Below are 15,360 nucleotides of genomic sequence, written 5' to 3' on the forward strand. Positions count from 1 at the left end.
CAAGGGTTAAACCCTTCCTTCACAAGCTGAAATTCCATAATTTATCATGTGACATAAAGCTGAAAGTGACATGACAAAAAGCTGGGAAGCTTCAGCCAGCTGTCCCTTCTTTCTTCTCAAGTCCATTTGGTCAAGAACCAAGAGCAGCCATGACAAGGGCATGAAAGCTCCTGAAACAACTTGAAATCAATTCATTTTCATACCAAAAACAGGTACGTTTTGGTTCATGGACTAAGCACATGAACCCCAAATAGAGAAACTTAGGGAAATGTGGTTTGGAGGGCACCAAGGGGATCCCAGCAGAGTTCCCAGCAAGGGCTCCAAGATTGATACCTGGCTTAGGGTGACACAATTTGCCCTAGGGAACTCTAATTCTAGTAGCAGCATAACCAAGATTAGCCTAAAGCATGCTTTAATCCCATCAGCCAAGGTCAATTAGCATTCAATGCCAAGTCAGAATCCCAGTTGGTATTACCCAAACAGCAAGAACCTTCTAAAAGTTGAACTTACCACTCTTAGCTAAAATCCTAGGAACGATTCTCTAAGGATTTTCTGAAGAATGAGAAAGATTAGCTGAGATTATTTGCTAATTACCCCCTAAAACTCAACTATAAATGAAAACTCTCCATTAACACTTAGGGGGGGGACACTAAGAGACACACTAATAGAAGGAAGTTCTTCCTTAGCCTCTCTGTTTTTAGCATTCCCCAAGCTCTAGCAAAGTTCGAAGTCACTGAGTTCTTAGCTTCAAGTTCTCTAGCTTCTAACTCACCAACACCCCTCATAGCTCTACTCATAAACACTTATCTGTCCCCAGCAAAAAGTCCCAACAGCTTCACTAAACACTATCTCATACTACTCATACTGCCTGGAATGTCTCTCATTACCCACTACTTATACTATGTTCATAAGCATGCCTTAGCACCATAAGGATCTTGCTGCGCTAGCTGGAATCTCTCTCTCTCCCTTCATCTCACACTAAGTTTCCTCATTATTTGTTATAATGGAGCCCATGATATTTACTTATTCATTTACGATTGAAGGTTATGATGTAACTGTTATTATAGTGTTTTTCCCTCATATTATTGTATTAGAAGACTTTTCTCTAGAGCTAACGGATGATGAGTCTAAAAATGTAGATTCTTTTCTTAATTTGTGAAATAGTTAACAGCTGGAGGTTTACTCTGTTCTGTCTTGCTTTACCGCTGGGGCATTTTACTGCTGGGATATTTTACTGTAGAAACATTTTACCGCTGAGATATTTTACTGTAGAAACATTTTACTGCTGGGATATTTTACTGTAGAACTTTTTACTGCTGGGCTAGTTTATTGCAAAAACATTTTACTACTGGGTTATTTCTTGCAATATGCTTTTTCATCATGCTGACGTGTCTGCTGTAGGGATTGTTTATAGGTCATTCTTGTCAGTTTCAATCTAGGCCCAAGGCATACAATACAGTGAATTCTTTGGATCTTCACCGATAGCCTTTGGGTCGTGCATCGAGCCCATCGTCGAGTTTCGGTTCAGGCCCCCGACCCAACATAAATCTCATTTGTCGAAAGGAAAACTTTTTTGCCCCTGACATTTTGTTGACTTCACTAGGGAGTTTACTGAAGCCAAGATTCACCATGCCTCCTAGGTTGCGGAATAGCCAATAAAAGGGGACTAGAAACACCAGTCTCCCAGCAGCACAAAGCCATCACAGTCCAGCTCCACAAGGAGAATAAGCTGACCAGCATGAAGTTAACCAAGAGAGTTCTGACCACTGATTCTCTTTCCTCGTGGAGACTTTACAAGGAATGCAACAAGCTCAGTTTGAATTTGCTGAATCTTTAAGGATCTTGAGAGAGACTTAGGGGCCAACACTCCAGCCGTTACATGAAGGACCAGATCCTAGAACATAGCAAGAGAGGGGATCAGCCGCTGGGAATCCTCAATCTGGTGAGCAAAATTCCTCTCTTCCTCAGTTTGTTACATTATTTGATCTCACTGCTTTACTGGAAAGGGAAAGGGAAAGGCTTAGCTAGCCAAAGGAACCAAGGCACTTTGTTTGTAGGCCACCCTACCCAGCTGAGTTGCTAAGCAAGCCATACCCCGAGAAATATGAGACTCCCACCTTACTCTTTATGATAGGAGGAAAGGAAATGCAATTGAGCATGTCAACAAGTTTCTTGATTTTATGGGTCCTTTTGCTGGAAATAATGATCTTTGCTTAAGGGAATTCTCAAAATCTCTTATCGATCGTGCTTACACGTGGTACTCCACTCTACAGCCATGTTCCATTGCCACATGGGATGACATGGTTGAAAGTTTCTGCTTAAAGTATTTTCATGGGGAGGAAAAAGTTACTATCCTCACTCTTCACAACACCAAGCAAAAGTCCTTCGAAGGACTTCTTGACTTCATTCGGCGATTCAGAGACGTTGCTCTTGATTGTTATGGGCAATTTGAAGAGAAAGAGCTGGTTGAAATTTGCATTGATAACATGTCTCATGAGTATCGGGCCCATTTGGAGAATCTTGATATTATTCAATTTGCCCAGCTGCTCCAGAAGGCTCGTAAGACAACTGTGTCAATCAAGCCTTCTAGAGTTGAAAAGCCCAAGTCAGAAAAGAAAAATGCTCCTTAAGCATTTGTAGTCTCCACCAATGAACCAATAGTTGGGGAGAAGTGGAAAAGGGCAGAGGAGGGAGAGTATCCTCCCATTCCGTGCACCGATGAAGAAATGAATGCTGTCATTGATAAATGGATGGCTGATGGAGTGCTTAGGCCTTTTAAGCCTAGCCGAGAGCCTACCCTTAAAGATATGCAAAAGCCCCTTTATTGTTTGTATCATTGATACGTGGGTCATGGAACTAGAAATTGTAGAGCAGTCCGGGGAACATTTCATAAGAAAATTTCAGATGGCACTTTGAACATCACTCGTGAGCAAGAGGTCTAGTGGAACCTACTGCCTCAGCATCACAGAGGGAAAGCCACAACAGTTGTACTTTTTCATAATAGGGCTGATGAGAATGAAATTGTCAGTGATACAAGCATGCCCCCAGCATCTATCTCTGCTCTTCAAAGAAGCCCTACCTTTCGTACTTTGTTCAATTAATTGGGGCTCATGGAAGAGTCAAGGAGAACAGCAACCGAAGCTCTTGTATCCATTGTTGCTAGCTCAGGAACCCACTGCCTCACGGCTGAAGCTCATGTCATCACCTTCACTGACGTAGATATGGAGGTGCAACATCCTGATCATAGTAAACCACTATATGTTGCTGCTCAGATTAATGATGTTCATATAAGAAGGGCACTAGTCGACACCAGTGCATCGCTTAATCTTATTCCAACCAGCACACTCAAAGCAACTGGGATCCCGCTCAGCAGAATAGCTAGGGCTCTTATGGAGGTTTTTGGCTTTGCTGGAATTCATGAATGCACTATTGGGAGTATACAATTAATTCTTAAAGTAGGGCCCATTGTTTCTCTCACCAGATTTCATGTTATCGACTCACCCGTTTCTTATTATGCTTTACTTAGGAGGCCATGGCTCCACAAACACAAGCTTATGCCATCTACTTACCACCAATGCATCAAGGGAAGATTCAATGGTAAGCCTATACGCATCCCTGATAATCCTACACCATTTGATCTATCCGAGGCACACTACTTTGAGCCTACTTTCTATGATGAGCTCACCCCAAGTGGGGAGGATTCTACTTTAAGGCCCGTTGGGATCCCATTACCCAGCTGGCAAGATATTGAGCATAATTCAGAAATAGACATGAGGTCTTTCCTTGATCAAAGGAAAAAGAAAAAAAGAACGTGGGGAAACCCCCAGTGATGTCTCACAGCCACAATGTGTACAGATCCAACTGCCAGATGGTCATTTGGGGTATCGTTTATGACGGTTCGCGGGGCCTAGCTGTCTCAAACAGAAGGGTCCTGGACTGAATGAAGCAAGCACTACACCAACTTGCTGTTATACTCAAGTAACATAAACCCCAGCGGCAGAAGAAAATTTGCCCAGTAGTCTGGCAGACCTGTTTGAAGAGCCTTCAGCGGTAACCAATTTTTCACCTCATGTGGAGCTAGTGACCATTAAACTCAGTGATGATCCTAGTATCCAACGACCAACTTTAGTTAATGCCACTTTGCCACCGCTAGAAAAGGCTCAGCTCATTTCACTATTAAAGGAGTACATCGATGTTTTTGCTTGGGAGTACCATGAGATGCCCGGTTTGGATCCTAACCTAGTAGCACATGCTCTTAACGTGGAACCAGGGGCAAAGCCAGTAGTACAGCCCATGCAGACCTTCCATCCTGATGTCAAAGCTCTGATTATTCAAGAAGTTCAAAAACTCCTCACAGCTGGGTTCATCAAGCCTATCATGCACCCAAAGTGGCTTTCAAACATTGTACTAGTCAAGAAAAAGAATGGACAAATACGATGTTGTGTTGACTTCCGAAACCTTAATAAAGCATGCCTCAAGGATGAATTTTCACTTCCAAATATGGATATGCTCATTGATTCAGTTGTTGGGCATGCCATGTTTTCATTCATGGATGGCTTCAGCGGTTATAACCAGATCAGAATGTCATCCAAAGATGCAGCCAAAACAGCCTTTCGAACTCTTATTGGTAACTTTTATTACACGTCATGCCCTTCGGTCTCAAGAATGTCGGAGCCACATATCAAAGGGCTATGACCACAATCTTTCATGACATGATGCATAAAGAGATTGAGGACTATATGGACGACATTGTTGTGAAGTCAAAGAAAAGAGGAGATCATCTTGCTATCTTACGAAAAGTCTTTGAAAGGTGTCGACTCTATAATTTTCGCATGAATCCATTTAAATTTGCCTTTGGAGTTATAGCTGGGAAATTTCTGGGATTTCTTGTCCACCAAAGAGGCATAGATGTTGATCCTAGAAAAGTGCAAGCCATTGCTACTATGAAGCCACCTGCAACACTCACGCAACTCAAAAGTTTCCTTGGTAAACTCTCATACATCCGGCGGTTTATTCCAAGTCTCGTTGCCCTCATAGCTACCTTTACACCACTTCTGAAGAAAGGAAAACCCTTTCGCTGGGATTCCAAATGCCAGCAGACATTCCTCCAGCTACAGCAACTCATGACCAGACTGCCAATTGTATGTGCACCCATACCAAGGAAATCGCTCAAGCTGTATTTGGCAACTAATAACGAAGCAATAGGGGCATTCATAGCCTAAGATGACCAAGAAGGGATCGAGCAACCGGTCTATTATGTTAGCAGAAAATTAAAAGATGTTGAAACCCATTACCCAATGGCTAAAAGGGCTTGTCTTGCTCTAATATATGTTGCCCAGCGACTGCGTCATTATTTGCTTGCTCACATGGTACAACTCTTAACAAAATCTCATCCAATCCACTCACTCTTGAGGCGACCAGTCCTTTCGGGAAGGCTAGCACAATGGCTCTTGTAATTATCTGGGTTTGAGATCATAACAATCACCCCAACAGTTGTAAGGGGTCCAGCCATCGCTGATTTATTGTCAAAATTTCCTAGTGAGGACAATTGGGATATTACGGATGATGTACTTGGCGGGTTGCTAGAAATTGTACTGATGGAAACAGTTGGGGCTGTTTGGACTTTATGATTTGATGGGTCCTCTACTACCTCTGAAGTAGGGGCTGGGATAGTCCTATCCAAAAGTATCGGAGAAACAATGGCTATGTCATTCAAGCTTGATTTTCCATGCACCAACAATATGGCTGAATATGAAGCATATCTTACGGGCCTAGCGGTGGCTCGTGAAATGGGTATCAAACATCTTCAAGTAATTGGAGATTCAAATCTGGTTGTTTTCCAAGCTAGAGGAGATTTTGCACTCAAGGAACCATCTTTTGCTCCATATAGAGCTATGGCTCAAAGGGTGGAGGACTCTTTTGAAGAATTCAATATTGAACACTCTTTAAGGTCCGACAATCGCTTTGCTGATGCTCTAGCCACATGGATCAAAAGTCAGATTTGATGGTGCAACTACAGATGTAACTATTGTGAAAAGGCCTATTCTAGTTGTACAAATGCTGAAAGAAGAGTTCTTTGATGAACCGCTGGGACAGACAGATTGGCGGTCTCCCCTTAAAGAAGCATTATTATCATCGGATGAGAGGGTCATTTGAAGGTGCTCAAAGATTATGCTCTAATGGCAGGAGAGCTGTACAAAAAACTTCCTGGAGGAGTTCTAGCTAGATGCTTGAGCCCTGGTGAGTCCATTAAGTGATTGAAAGAAGTTCATGAAAAATCCTATGGTGCCAGCGGTTTTGTCAATCTCTACAAGCACCTAGCGGTTAGGTTATTACTAGCCAGAAATGAGCAAACAAGCTGCCACCATCCAAGAACAATGCACCGGCTGCCAATATGCTTTTGATCAGATGGAGTCATGTGCAGTCTTCACCACCAGTGATTGGCGTATACCCTTCCTTGAGTATCTCATAGAAGGCATCTTGCCCAACAATCATGAGGAGGCCTACCGCTTAAAAAAATTGGCTACTCGCTATTTTGTGGGAGGGGGTATTCTTTCTAGAAAGGGTTTAATGGGGAACCTTTGAGATGCTTAGGGACCCTCGAATCACAATCGGTCATGCAAGAGGTACATGCGGGAGAATGTGGTGACCATCAAGGCAAAAGGTAACTTCTCTAGTAGCTGCTTAACCTGGGGTATTTCTGGCCCACCATGAAGCAAGATGTAGCTGAATGTGTGAAGACTTGCCATACTTGCCAAGTCCATGGGAACCTCATACATACTCACCCCACCAACCTCCAAAACATTATGACTCTTTGGCCATTCTACACTTGGGGGCTTGATCTAATAGGCCTAATCAATCCAGCATCCAAGGGTCATATTTGGATACTAGTGGCTACCAAGTACTTCACAAAGTGGGTTGAAGCCATTTCCCTAAAGAAGGCTACAGACCTAGCCATTGCGAATTTTATTCGAGAGCATATAATCTACAGATTTGGCATCCCTCACAAGATTGTTATTGATAATGGCACTCCTTTTTTTAACGAAGATGTTCAAAAATTACTTGACCATCGCCATATTAAGCATTGCAAGTCCACTCCTTATTATCCACAAGGAAATGGTCAAGAAAAAGCTACCAACTGAGTGCTATTAAGAATTCTCAGCAAAATGGTGCATGAATATGAGGCTGGCGGGACTAAACACCTGCTGGAAACCTTATGGGCATACTGAAGCTCAAGCAAAACAGCCACCGGACTATCACCATTCTCTCTTGTATATGGTACCGAGGCTATATCTCCAGTTGAGCTATTAGTTTCTACCCCAAGGGTTGTTCAGGACAAGAAATAGACGTGGATGCTGCCACTTGTGCAGAAATCAGAACTGTCGACTTGGAAACCTTGGAGGAAACACGAAATCTTATCTATAACTATACCCAGCGGTATCAGCAACAGATGGCCAATGCTTACAACAAGGCCATGAAATCCAAGATTTTTGTTAAGGGACAAATGGTTCTAAAGGCAGCAGATCATATATGGAGGAATCTCTCAGCACCCTTCAAGTTTGCCCCAAGTTGGGAGGGGCCCTATCTCATAAGGGAAGCTAGTGATAGCGGTTATTATCGTCTAGCTACAGTAGAAGGTGAAAGTCTCACGGAACCTATCAATAGCAAATGGCTTAAGTTGTACTATGCTTAACTCAACTTTCAAGTATGTACCAAGTAACTCTCTTTTGTATGGTTTTAAACCACTACTATGTGAATAAGAATTAAGCATTGCCTTTTGCCTCAAATATGAATTTCTTATATTTACGAGTACTCTAATATTACTTTCCATACATAAACATACATACTCTAAGCTGTGAATAAAGTTACAGCCCTAATAGCTGGGCATCTTGAACCAAAATAGTCATGAACGCAATAAGTATTTTCAAAATTATGTATATGATTCCCATTACTATATTTTAGCTTGACTGCACTATTCTTTGAAAAATAAAACATTTTTTCACAAAATAGGCACTTGTGCATAAACAAAACACAGCTTGCACAGCTGGGGAAATATTGAGTTACCACATAAAGTTCACATGGTTGGTGCACCTTTGCACAAAACATAGCCTACATAGCTAAATAAACCCAGAATACATAACATGTTTCATTACATCATAATTTACAAACAAACTGTCCAAAATACCAAGCTACTAATAATGATAAAAAATCTAGTCAAATAAGCCATCGCCGAAGGTTTCCACTGAGGAAGAAGCACCTCTAGCTGACGAGGACAGCATCATTTCATCTCTTTGACTCAACAAAAGTGAAAGCTCAGCTCTCTTTGCTGCAATTTCTCTCTCAAGATCAGTTATATTTACTATGAACTCATCATCTCGAGCAATACAAGCCTCAGTAGCAACTTGAATCTTATCAAGGATAAATTGGACTCCAAACTTCATGAACAACAAGTCCTTAAGAGCATTTTCCCACTCACGTGCTTTCTTCAAGTTTGAACTCTCAAGCTTTGTATGCTGCAAATCCAGCAACACTACAATGAGCAATTGAAGTCTGAATTTCCTTAATGAAGCACCTAGCTTGCATTCAGCCATGAAGTGTGGGTGTTTCCTTACAATTGCTACCAGCAGTAGCTGACCTTCTATAGGAATTTCAGACCCCTGGAACATGACAGTATCATTTGAAAGGGGATAGAAGTCAATTGCCACTTTTTCATTCTCTTCATCTTTTGCACATTCCTAGAAGAATTCTTCAAGGCTCATTCATTTGATAGCAGCACTAGAAGACTCAACCCGTAGCTCTACAAAAAAGAGGCATGGTTATGTCCCTAGTAGTAACAGAAAAGCATTCACACAGCCAAGTGTTATTGAACAAGAAGCTTTCTTTACTATTTACATGAATAACTCAAATACATCATACCTGGAGGTTCTTTGCTTTGCTGAACGTCATGAACAGTCAAAGAAACAACATGTCTTTGGCTGGGCACACTAGCAACAACTTCCCCAGCAGTAACGATAACATCAGGGTCCTTGCCAACAGGCTCTTCGTTAGACTCCCCAGCAGCAACTTCTCGAACAATGACAGTAGTAGTAGGACTCTCGTCAGCCATTTCTATATCTTCATCAGTTGGACCTAGAGAACAAAGGCCGTCAGGAGAGGAAGCGCGAGAAGAAACCGAAGCGAGGAACAATAGTTTACTGAAGTCAACAGCTGTATACTTAAAGTCATACCCCTCTGATCATGTCTCTTCACAGTCACCAGACTATTGTAGCCATGAAAACACATAATTAGCACACAAAAAAAAAAATGATGAAAGGAAAGAAGAAAAGAAAGATAGAAAGGATGTAAGAAAATAAGGGCTCTATGAGGATACCTCTTCTGAAGATTCAAGAGCCTTTATTCTACCAGCACTAGTCTTCCATCTATATTGCAGCAGCTGGGACACTAGGCTTAGTGTTTGGAGCTGCATCAGAACCAGACTGGACAATAGCTGAGGGCTTGGGATTGCCAGCCTTAAGCATCTTAGCATTTGCTCTCTTTCATCTTACTTTTTTGGGTTTGTCTTCAAAGGAGGGTGATTTGTCACGAGATCTCTTGGGTGCACTAGTGGTTGGGTTGGACTCAGGGGCTTTTGCTATGACATTCTATTCACTCCATTCTATGGGAACATCGCCCCAATGAACCACCCAGACATTGAGGTTAGCCCGCCATTCAGCAAATCCTAGATTTTGTCTAGTGGCCCATGCTAAAGCTACTCTTGTATTTAGAATAAGCCGAATGTTAGAGGAAAGTTCCTTCAAAAAAGGACTCATCACTCTTCTCCAATACAACTTCATATTTGTGGTAGCATACCCCTCACGGTGTCTGCCTAAAACCAAGACTCTCTCTACCTTGTTAGCCCAATACGCTATTGCTGTATCATGAACTAGTGGCCTTATTGCATCGGTCAAAGGAAATCCTGTGGTATTAATATCTGAAACGTCTTGATCAAACCCAAATTGGAGAAAAACTTTGTGGGGATTATATTGTGTCAAATCAAACCGGGCACCACTTGGATACAGAATGAATGAAGGGGATGTAATGAGCAAGAAATTGGGAATTTTCTCATGTTTGTTCAACCCAAACTCTTGAGACCCGGGTCTGGCATTTTGAAAAGGGTTTGGGCAGTAAAACCCAGCTGCAACATAAGAATAGGGCTTCCAAGCAAAATGAGCCCCATCATCCAACAGTGTAATTGAAGGGAGATTCCATACCTTCAACCCCATCCATTTCATTAACAAAGGAAGGTCATCTTCGAAGCCAAGAAATTGGAGCTCACCGTTAGGACTGGCAGCTCTGACCACCCAATTGGTCGCTTTCACATCACAAACATCCTTACCAACATCAATGTAATCTTTCGAGTGTTCCCATATGAAAGTTTGCAACAATACTACATTAATACTAGACTTTATAATGTGGTATAGTGATCCTTCAAGCTCATCACTACGAAATCTATCAAGCACAGAATAAAGAGTGCCTAAACATAAAGTACCTAAAGGCAAGGACACACCTCTGCATAATACTATAGCTAAAGGAAAAGTAAAAGATTTCATAAATTGAACCGGGTCTAAATTGAACACACACTTGCTCATCCACAAAGCTAAAAAAGCAGCTCTTCTTGTATCAACATCCTCGGACTCCTTAAACTCAGAAATCCAAAAAGAAAATCTAGCTCTATTACCTCCCCAAGATGCAGAGGTACCTCCAAAAGTCTCCATCAGCTTTCCAGCAATCATAGACTCCTCATCAAATAGCCCTAGCTCTAACAGGTTCACGTCTCCCATACTAGGTAGTAAACAGATCCTTTCTACATCTTCAAGGGTGACTGTAGTCTCACCCCGAGGAAAAAAGAAAGTGTGGGTATTAGTATTCCACCAGATAGCGAAGTTCTCTCACATCTCTGTACATGTTCCACTCACGGGATAAAACCACAACTTCAAAAATCTTGGCATCCTTCAGAATCTAACAAAATCCTTCATCGGCGACGTCTCGCTCCACCCAATATGACCAACCAACGGTTGAGTCACAAGGACACAAAAACTGAATAGGAGTTGGCAGAAGCTCTTTTCGCTGAAACTGCAGGTCTAGTATGCTAGAAGTAGTTGGGACCCACGCTGTCTCATGATTGGGGGTTTCACCTTTCAAAATTCACTTCTTTGGCACCCTTGGTGGGCTGACCTCAGAAGCCCCAATTGCTGGGAACAGAGAAGATGAACAATATCGTGGGTCCTATAGTGGCAACAAGGGCTCTCCTAACCTAAACTCCACATCATCACCCCCAGCAACTGCTTCAGCCACACCCCCAGCCATAGCCTCATTTTCTGGCACAGCCATCCCAATAGTAGTAGCATCACTAGAACCCAGCAGCTCTTCTCCTTCAGCCATAACTCACAAAACCGAAAATATTGTTTTCTAAAAAAAAAAAGAGGAAGAAGAATACTTAACTTTCCCATGTCTAGCACTTTTAGTTATTCCCCCAAGTTTCTTGCATTAAATGCTAGTTTCTTCCCCACGTCTTGTCATTTGCACCTTTCACGTTTACTAGTAAAAGGCTGGCCTTGCCTATTTCTTCTTTTATTTTTTTACTTGGATCGAAAAATAGAGAGATTAAGGCAGAGAGAGAGACCTTTCTTCTTCTTCTTCTTATTTTCGGCCAAGAGTGAGAGAGTAACACCAACTTCACCCAACGCAGAGAGAGAGTAACTGAGATTATTAGCAAAACAAAGAGAGAAACAGAGATTCTTCTTTCTCCTTTTCCTTACTGTCGGCCAAGAGTGAGGAAAATAGAGAGCTTCGGCTAGGGTTAAGAGAGAAACTGAGTCTTTTCTTGCTTCCCTTGTTGATTTTGACCAAGTGAGAGAAAGACCCATAACTTCTCTTGCTTCCCATGGTGGCAGTGAGTATTCTTCTGCCTCTTTTTTTTTTTTTTTTTGGTTCTTGAGAAAACAATATTTCTGGTTCTGTGAGTTATGGCTGAAGGAGAAGAGCCATTGGGTTCTGGTGATTCTAGTACTGCTAAGGTGGTTGTGCCAAAAAGTGAGGCTATGGCTGAGGGCATGGCTGAAGCAGTTGCTGGGGGTGATGATGTGGAGGTTAGGTTAGGAGAGCCCTTGTTACCATTGCAAGACCCATGGTATTGTTCATCTTCTCTGTTCCCAGTAGTTAGGGCTCTTGAGGTCAGCCCACCTGACGTGCCAAAGAAGTGGATTTTGAAAGGTGAAGCACCCAGTCATGAGACAGCGTGGGTCCGAGTTACTTTTAGCATACTAGACTTGTAGTTTCAGCGGAAAGAGTTTCTGCCAGCTCCTATTCAATTTTGTGTCCTTGTGGCACAACTATTGGTTAGTCGGATTAGGTAGAGTAAGAGGTTTCCAATGAAGGATTTTGTCAAATTTTGAAGGTTGCCTAGATTTTTAAAGCCGTGGTTTTATCCCATGGGTGGAACATGTATAAAGATGTGAGAGCACTTCGCTTTCTAGTGCGCTGCTGGAATACTGATACCCACACTTTCTTTTTTCCTTGGGGTGAGACTACGGTCACCCTTGAAGATGTAGAAAGGATTTGTTTGCTGCCTAGCATGGGAGATGTGAACTCGTTAGAGCTAGGGTTGTCTGATGAGGAGTCTGTGATTGCTAGAAAGTTGCTGGAGACTTTCAGAAGTACCTCTGCATCTTGGGGAGGTAATAGAGCCAGATTTTCTTTTTGAGAGTTTAGGGAGTTCGAGGATGTTGATGCAAGAAGAGCTACCTTTTTAGCCTTGTGGATGAGCAAGTGTGTGTTCAATTCTAACCCGGTTCAATTTATGAAACCTTTTACTTTTCCTTTAGCTGTAGTATTATGCAGAGGTGTGTCCTTGCCTTTAGGTACTTTGTGTATCAGCACTCTTTATTCTGAGCTTGATAGATTACGTAGTGATGAGCTTGAAGGATCACCATACCACATTATTGAGTCTATTATTAATGTAGTATTGTTGCAAACTTTCATATGGAAACACTCAAAGATTACATTGATGTTGGTAAGGATGTCGGTGATGTGAAAGCGACCAATTGGGTGGTTGGAGCTGCCAGTTTTAACGGTGAGCTCCAATTTCTTGGCTTTGAAGATGGCCTTCCTTTGTTAATGAAATGGATGGGGTTGAAGGTGTGGAATATCCCTCCAATTACACTGTTGGATAATGGGGCTTATTTTGTCTAGAAGCCCTATTCCTATGTTGCAACTGGGTTTTGCTGCCCAAACCCTTTTCCAAATGCCAGACCTGGATCTCAAGAGTTTGGGTTGAACGAATATGAGAAAATTCCCAATTTCTTTCTCATTACATCCCCTTCATTCATTCTGTATCCAAGTGGTGCTGGGTTTGATTTGACATAATATAATCCCCACAGAGTTTTGCACCAATTTGGGTTTGATCAAGATGTTCCGGATATTAATACCACAAGATGTCCTTTGATCGATGCAATGAGGCCACTGGTTCATGATACAACAATAGAGTATTGGGCTAACAAGGTAGAGAGGGTCTTGGTTCCAAGCAGGCACCGTGAGGGGTATGCTATCACAAATATGAAGTTATATTGGAGAAGAGTGATGAGCACTTTTGTGGATTATGTGAGCAGCCGAGAGGTTGAGGAAGTGGTGATAAGTCCTCCTTTGAAGGAACTTTCCTCTAACACTCAGCTTATTCCAAAATTTAGCGCAACTTAACAGTTGTAGCCCATTGCCATCAAGTTCCAACTTGTCTAATCAGACCAGAAAAGGACACGTGTCCATTAGGGGTTAAACCTTTCCTTCACAAGCTGAAATTCTATCATTTCTCATGTGACATAAAGCTGAAAGTGACGTGACAAAAAGCTGGGAAGGTTCAACTAGCTGTCATTTCTTTCTTCTCCAGCCCATTTAGTCAAGAACCAAAAGCAGCCATGACCAAGGCATGAAAGCTCTTGAAACAACTTAAAATCAATTCATTTTCATACCAAAAATGGGTACTCTCTGGTTCATGGACCAAGTACATGAACCCTAAATGGGGAAACTTAGGAAAATATGGTTTGGAAGGCACCAAGGGGATCCTAGCAGAGTTCCTAGCAAGGGCTCCAAGATTGACACGTAGCTTGAGGTGACACAATCTGCCCTAAGGAGCTCTAATTCTAGCAGCAGCATAACCAAGGTCATTAGCCTAAAGCATGCTTTAATCCCATCAGCCAAGGCCAATCAGCATTTAATGCTAAGTCAGAATCCCAGCTGTTATTACTCAAAACAGCAAGAACCTTCTATAAGTTGAACTTACCACTCTAAGCTAAAATCCTAGGAACGATTCTCTAAGGATTTTCTGAAGATTGAGAAAGATTTAACAGAGATTATTTGCTAATTACCCCCTAAAACTCAACTATAAATGGAAACTCTCCATTAACACTTAGGGGGAGACACTAAGAGACACACTAATAGAAGGAAGTTCTTCCTTAGCCTCTCTGTTTTTAGCCTTCCCCAAGCTCTAGCAAAGTTTGAAGTCACTGAGTTCTTAGCTTCAAGCTTAGAAACCAAGTTCTCCAGCTCCTAACTCACGAACACCCCTCATAGACACTTATCTGTACCCAGCAAAAAGTCCCAGCAGCTTCACTAAACACTATTTCATACTACTCATACTACCTAAAATGTCTCTCATTACCCACTACTTATACTATGTTCATAAGCATGCCTTGGCACCATAATGATCTTGCTGCGCTAGCTGGAATCTCTCTCCCTTCATCTCACACTAAGTTTCCTCATTATTTGTTATAATGGAGCCTATGATATTTACTTATTCATTTACTATTGAAGGTTATGATGTAACTGTTTCTATAAAGTTTTTCTCTCATATTATTGTATTATAAGACTCTTCTTCAAAGCTAACCAGATGATGAGTCTGAAAATGTAGATACCTTTCGTAATTTGTGAAATAGCTAACAACTAGTGATTTATTTTGTTCTGTCTTGCTTTACCGTTGGGGCATTTTAACACTGGGATATTTTACTGCAGAAACATTTTACCACTGAGATATTTTACTATAGAAACATTTTGCTGCTGGGCTATTTCTTTCAATATGCTTTTTAATCATATTGACGTATCTGTTGTAGGGATTGTTTATGGGCAATTCTTGTCAGTCTCTATCTAGGCCCAAGACATAAAATATAGTGGATTCCTTGGATCTTCACCGATAGCCTTTGGGCTGTGCATTGAGCTCTCAAGTTTCGGTTTAAGCCCCCGACTCAACATAAATCTCATTTGTTGGAAGGAAAACATTTTAGCCTCCAACAGATTGTTAAATGTTATTCTATTGCATTATAAAGAATATAA

General features: G+C 41.7%; 1 protein-coding gene across 1 annotated transcript; it reads left to right on the forward strand.

The window, feature by feature from the left end:
• Positions 1–3,110: 3,110 nt before the first annotated feature.
• LOC142644304 (uncharacterized) lies at positions 3,111–4,695 on the forward strand. Its single transcript, XM_075818947.1, has 2 exons — positions 3,111–3,775; positions 4,098–4,695. Exons 1-2 carry the CDS (start codon positions 3,111–3,113, stop codon positions 4,693–4,695), a joined length of 1,263 nt encoding a protein of 420 aa, XP_075675062.1.
• Positions 4,696–15,360: the final 10,665 nt, after the last annotated feature.

The sequence above is a fragment of the Castanea sativa genome, chromosome 7 (assembly GCF_040712315.1).
Source record: "Castanea sativa cultivar Marrone di Chiusa Pesio chromosome 7, ASM4071231v1".
Lineage (NCBI taxonomy): Eukaryota > Viridiplantae > Streptophyta > Magnoliopsida > Fagales > Fagaceae > Castanea > Castanea sativa.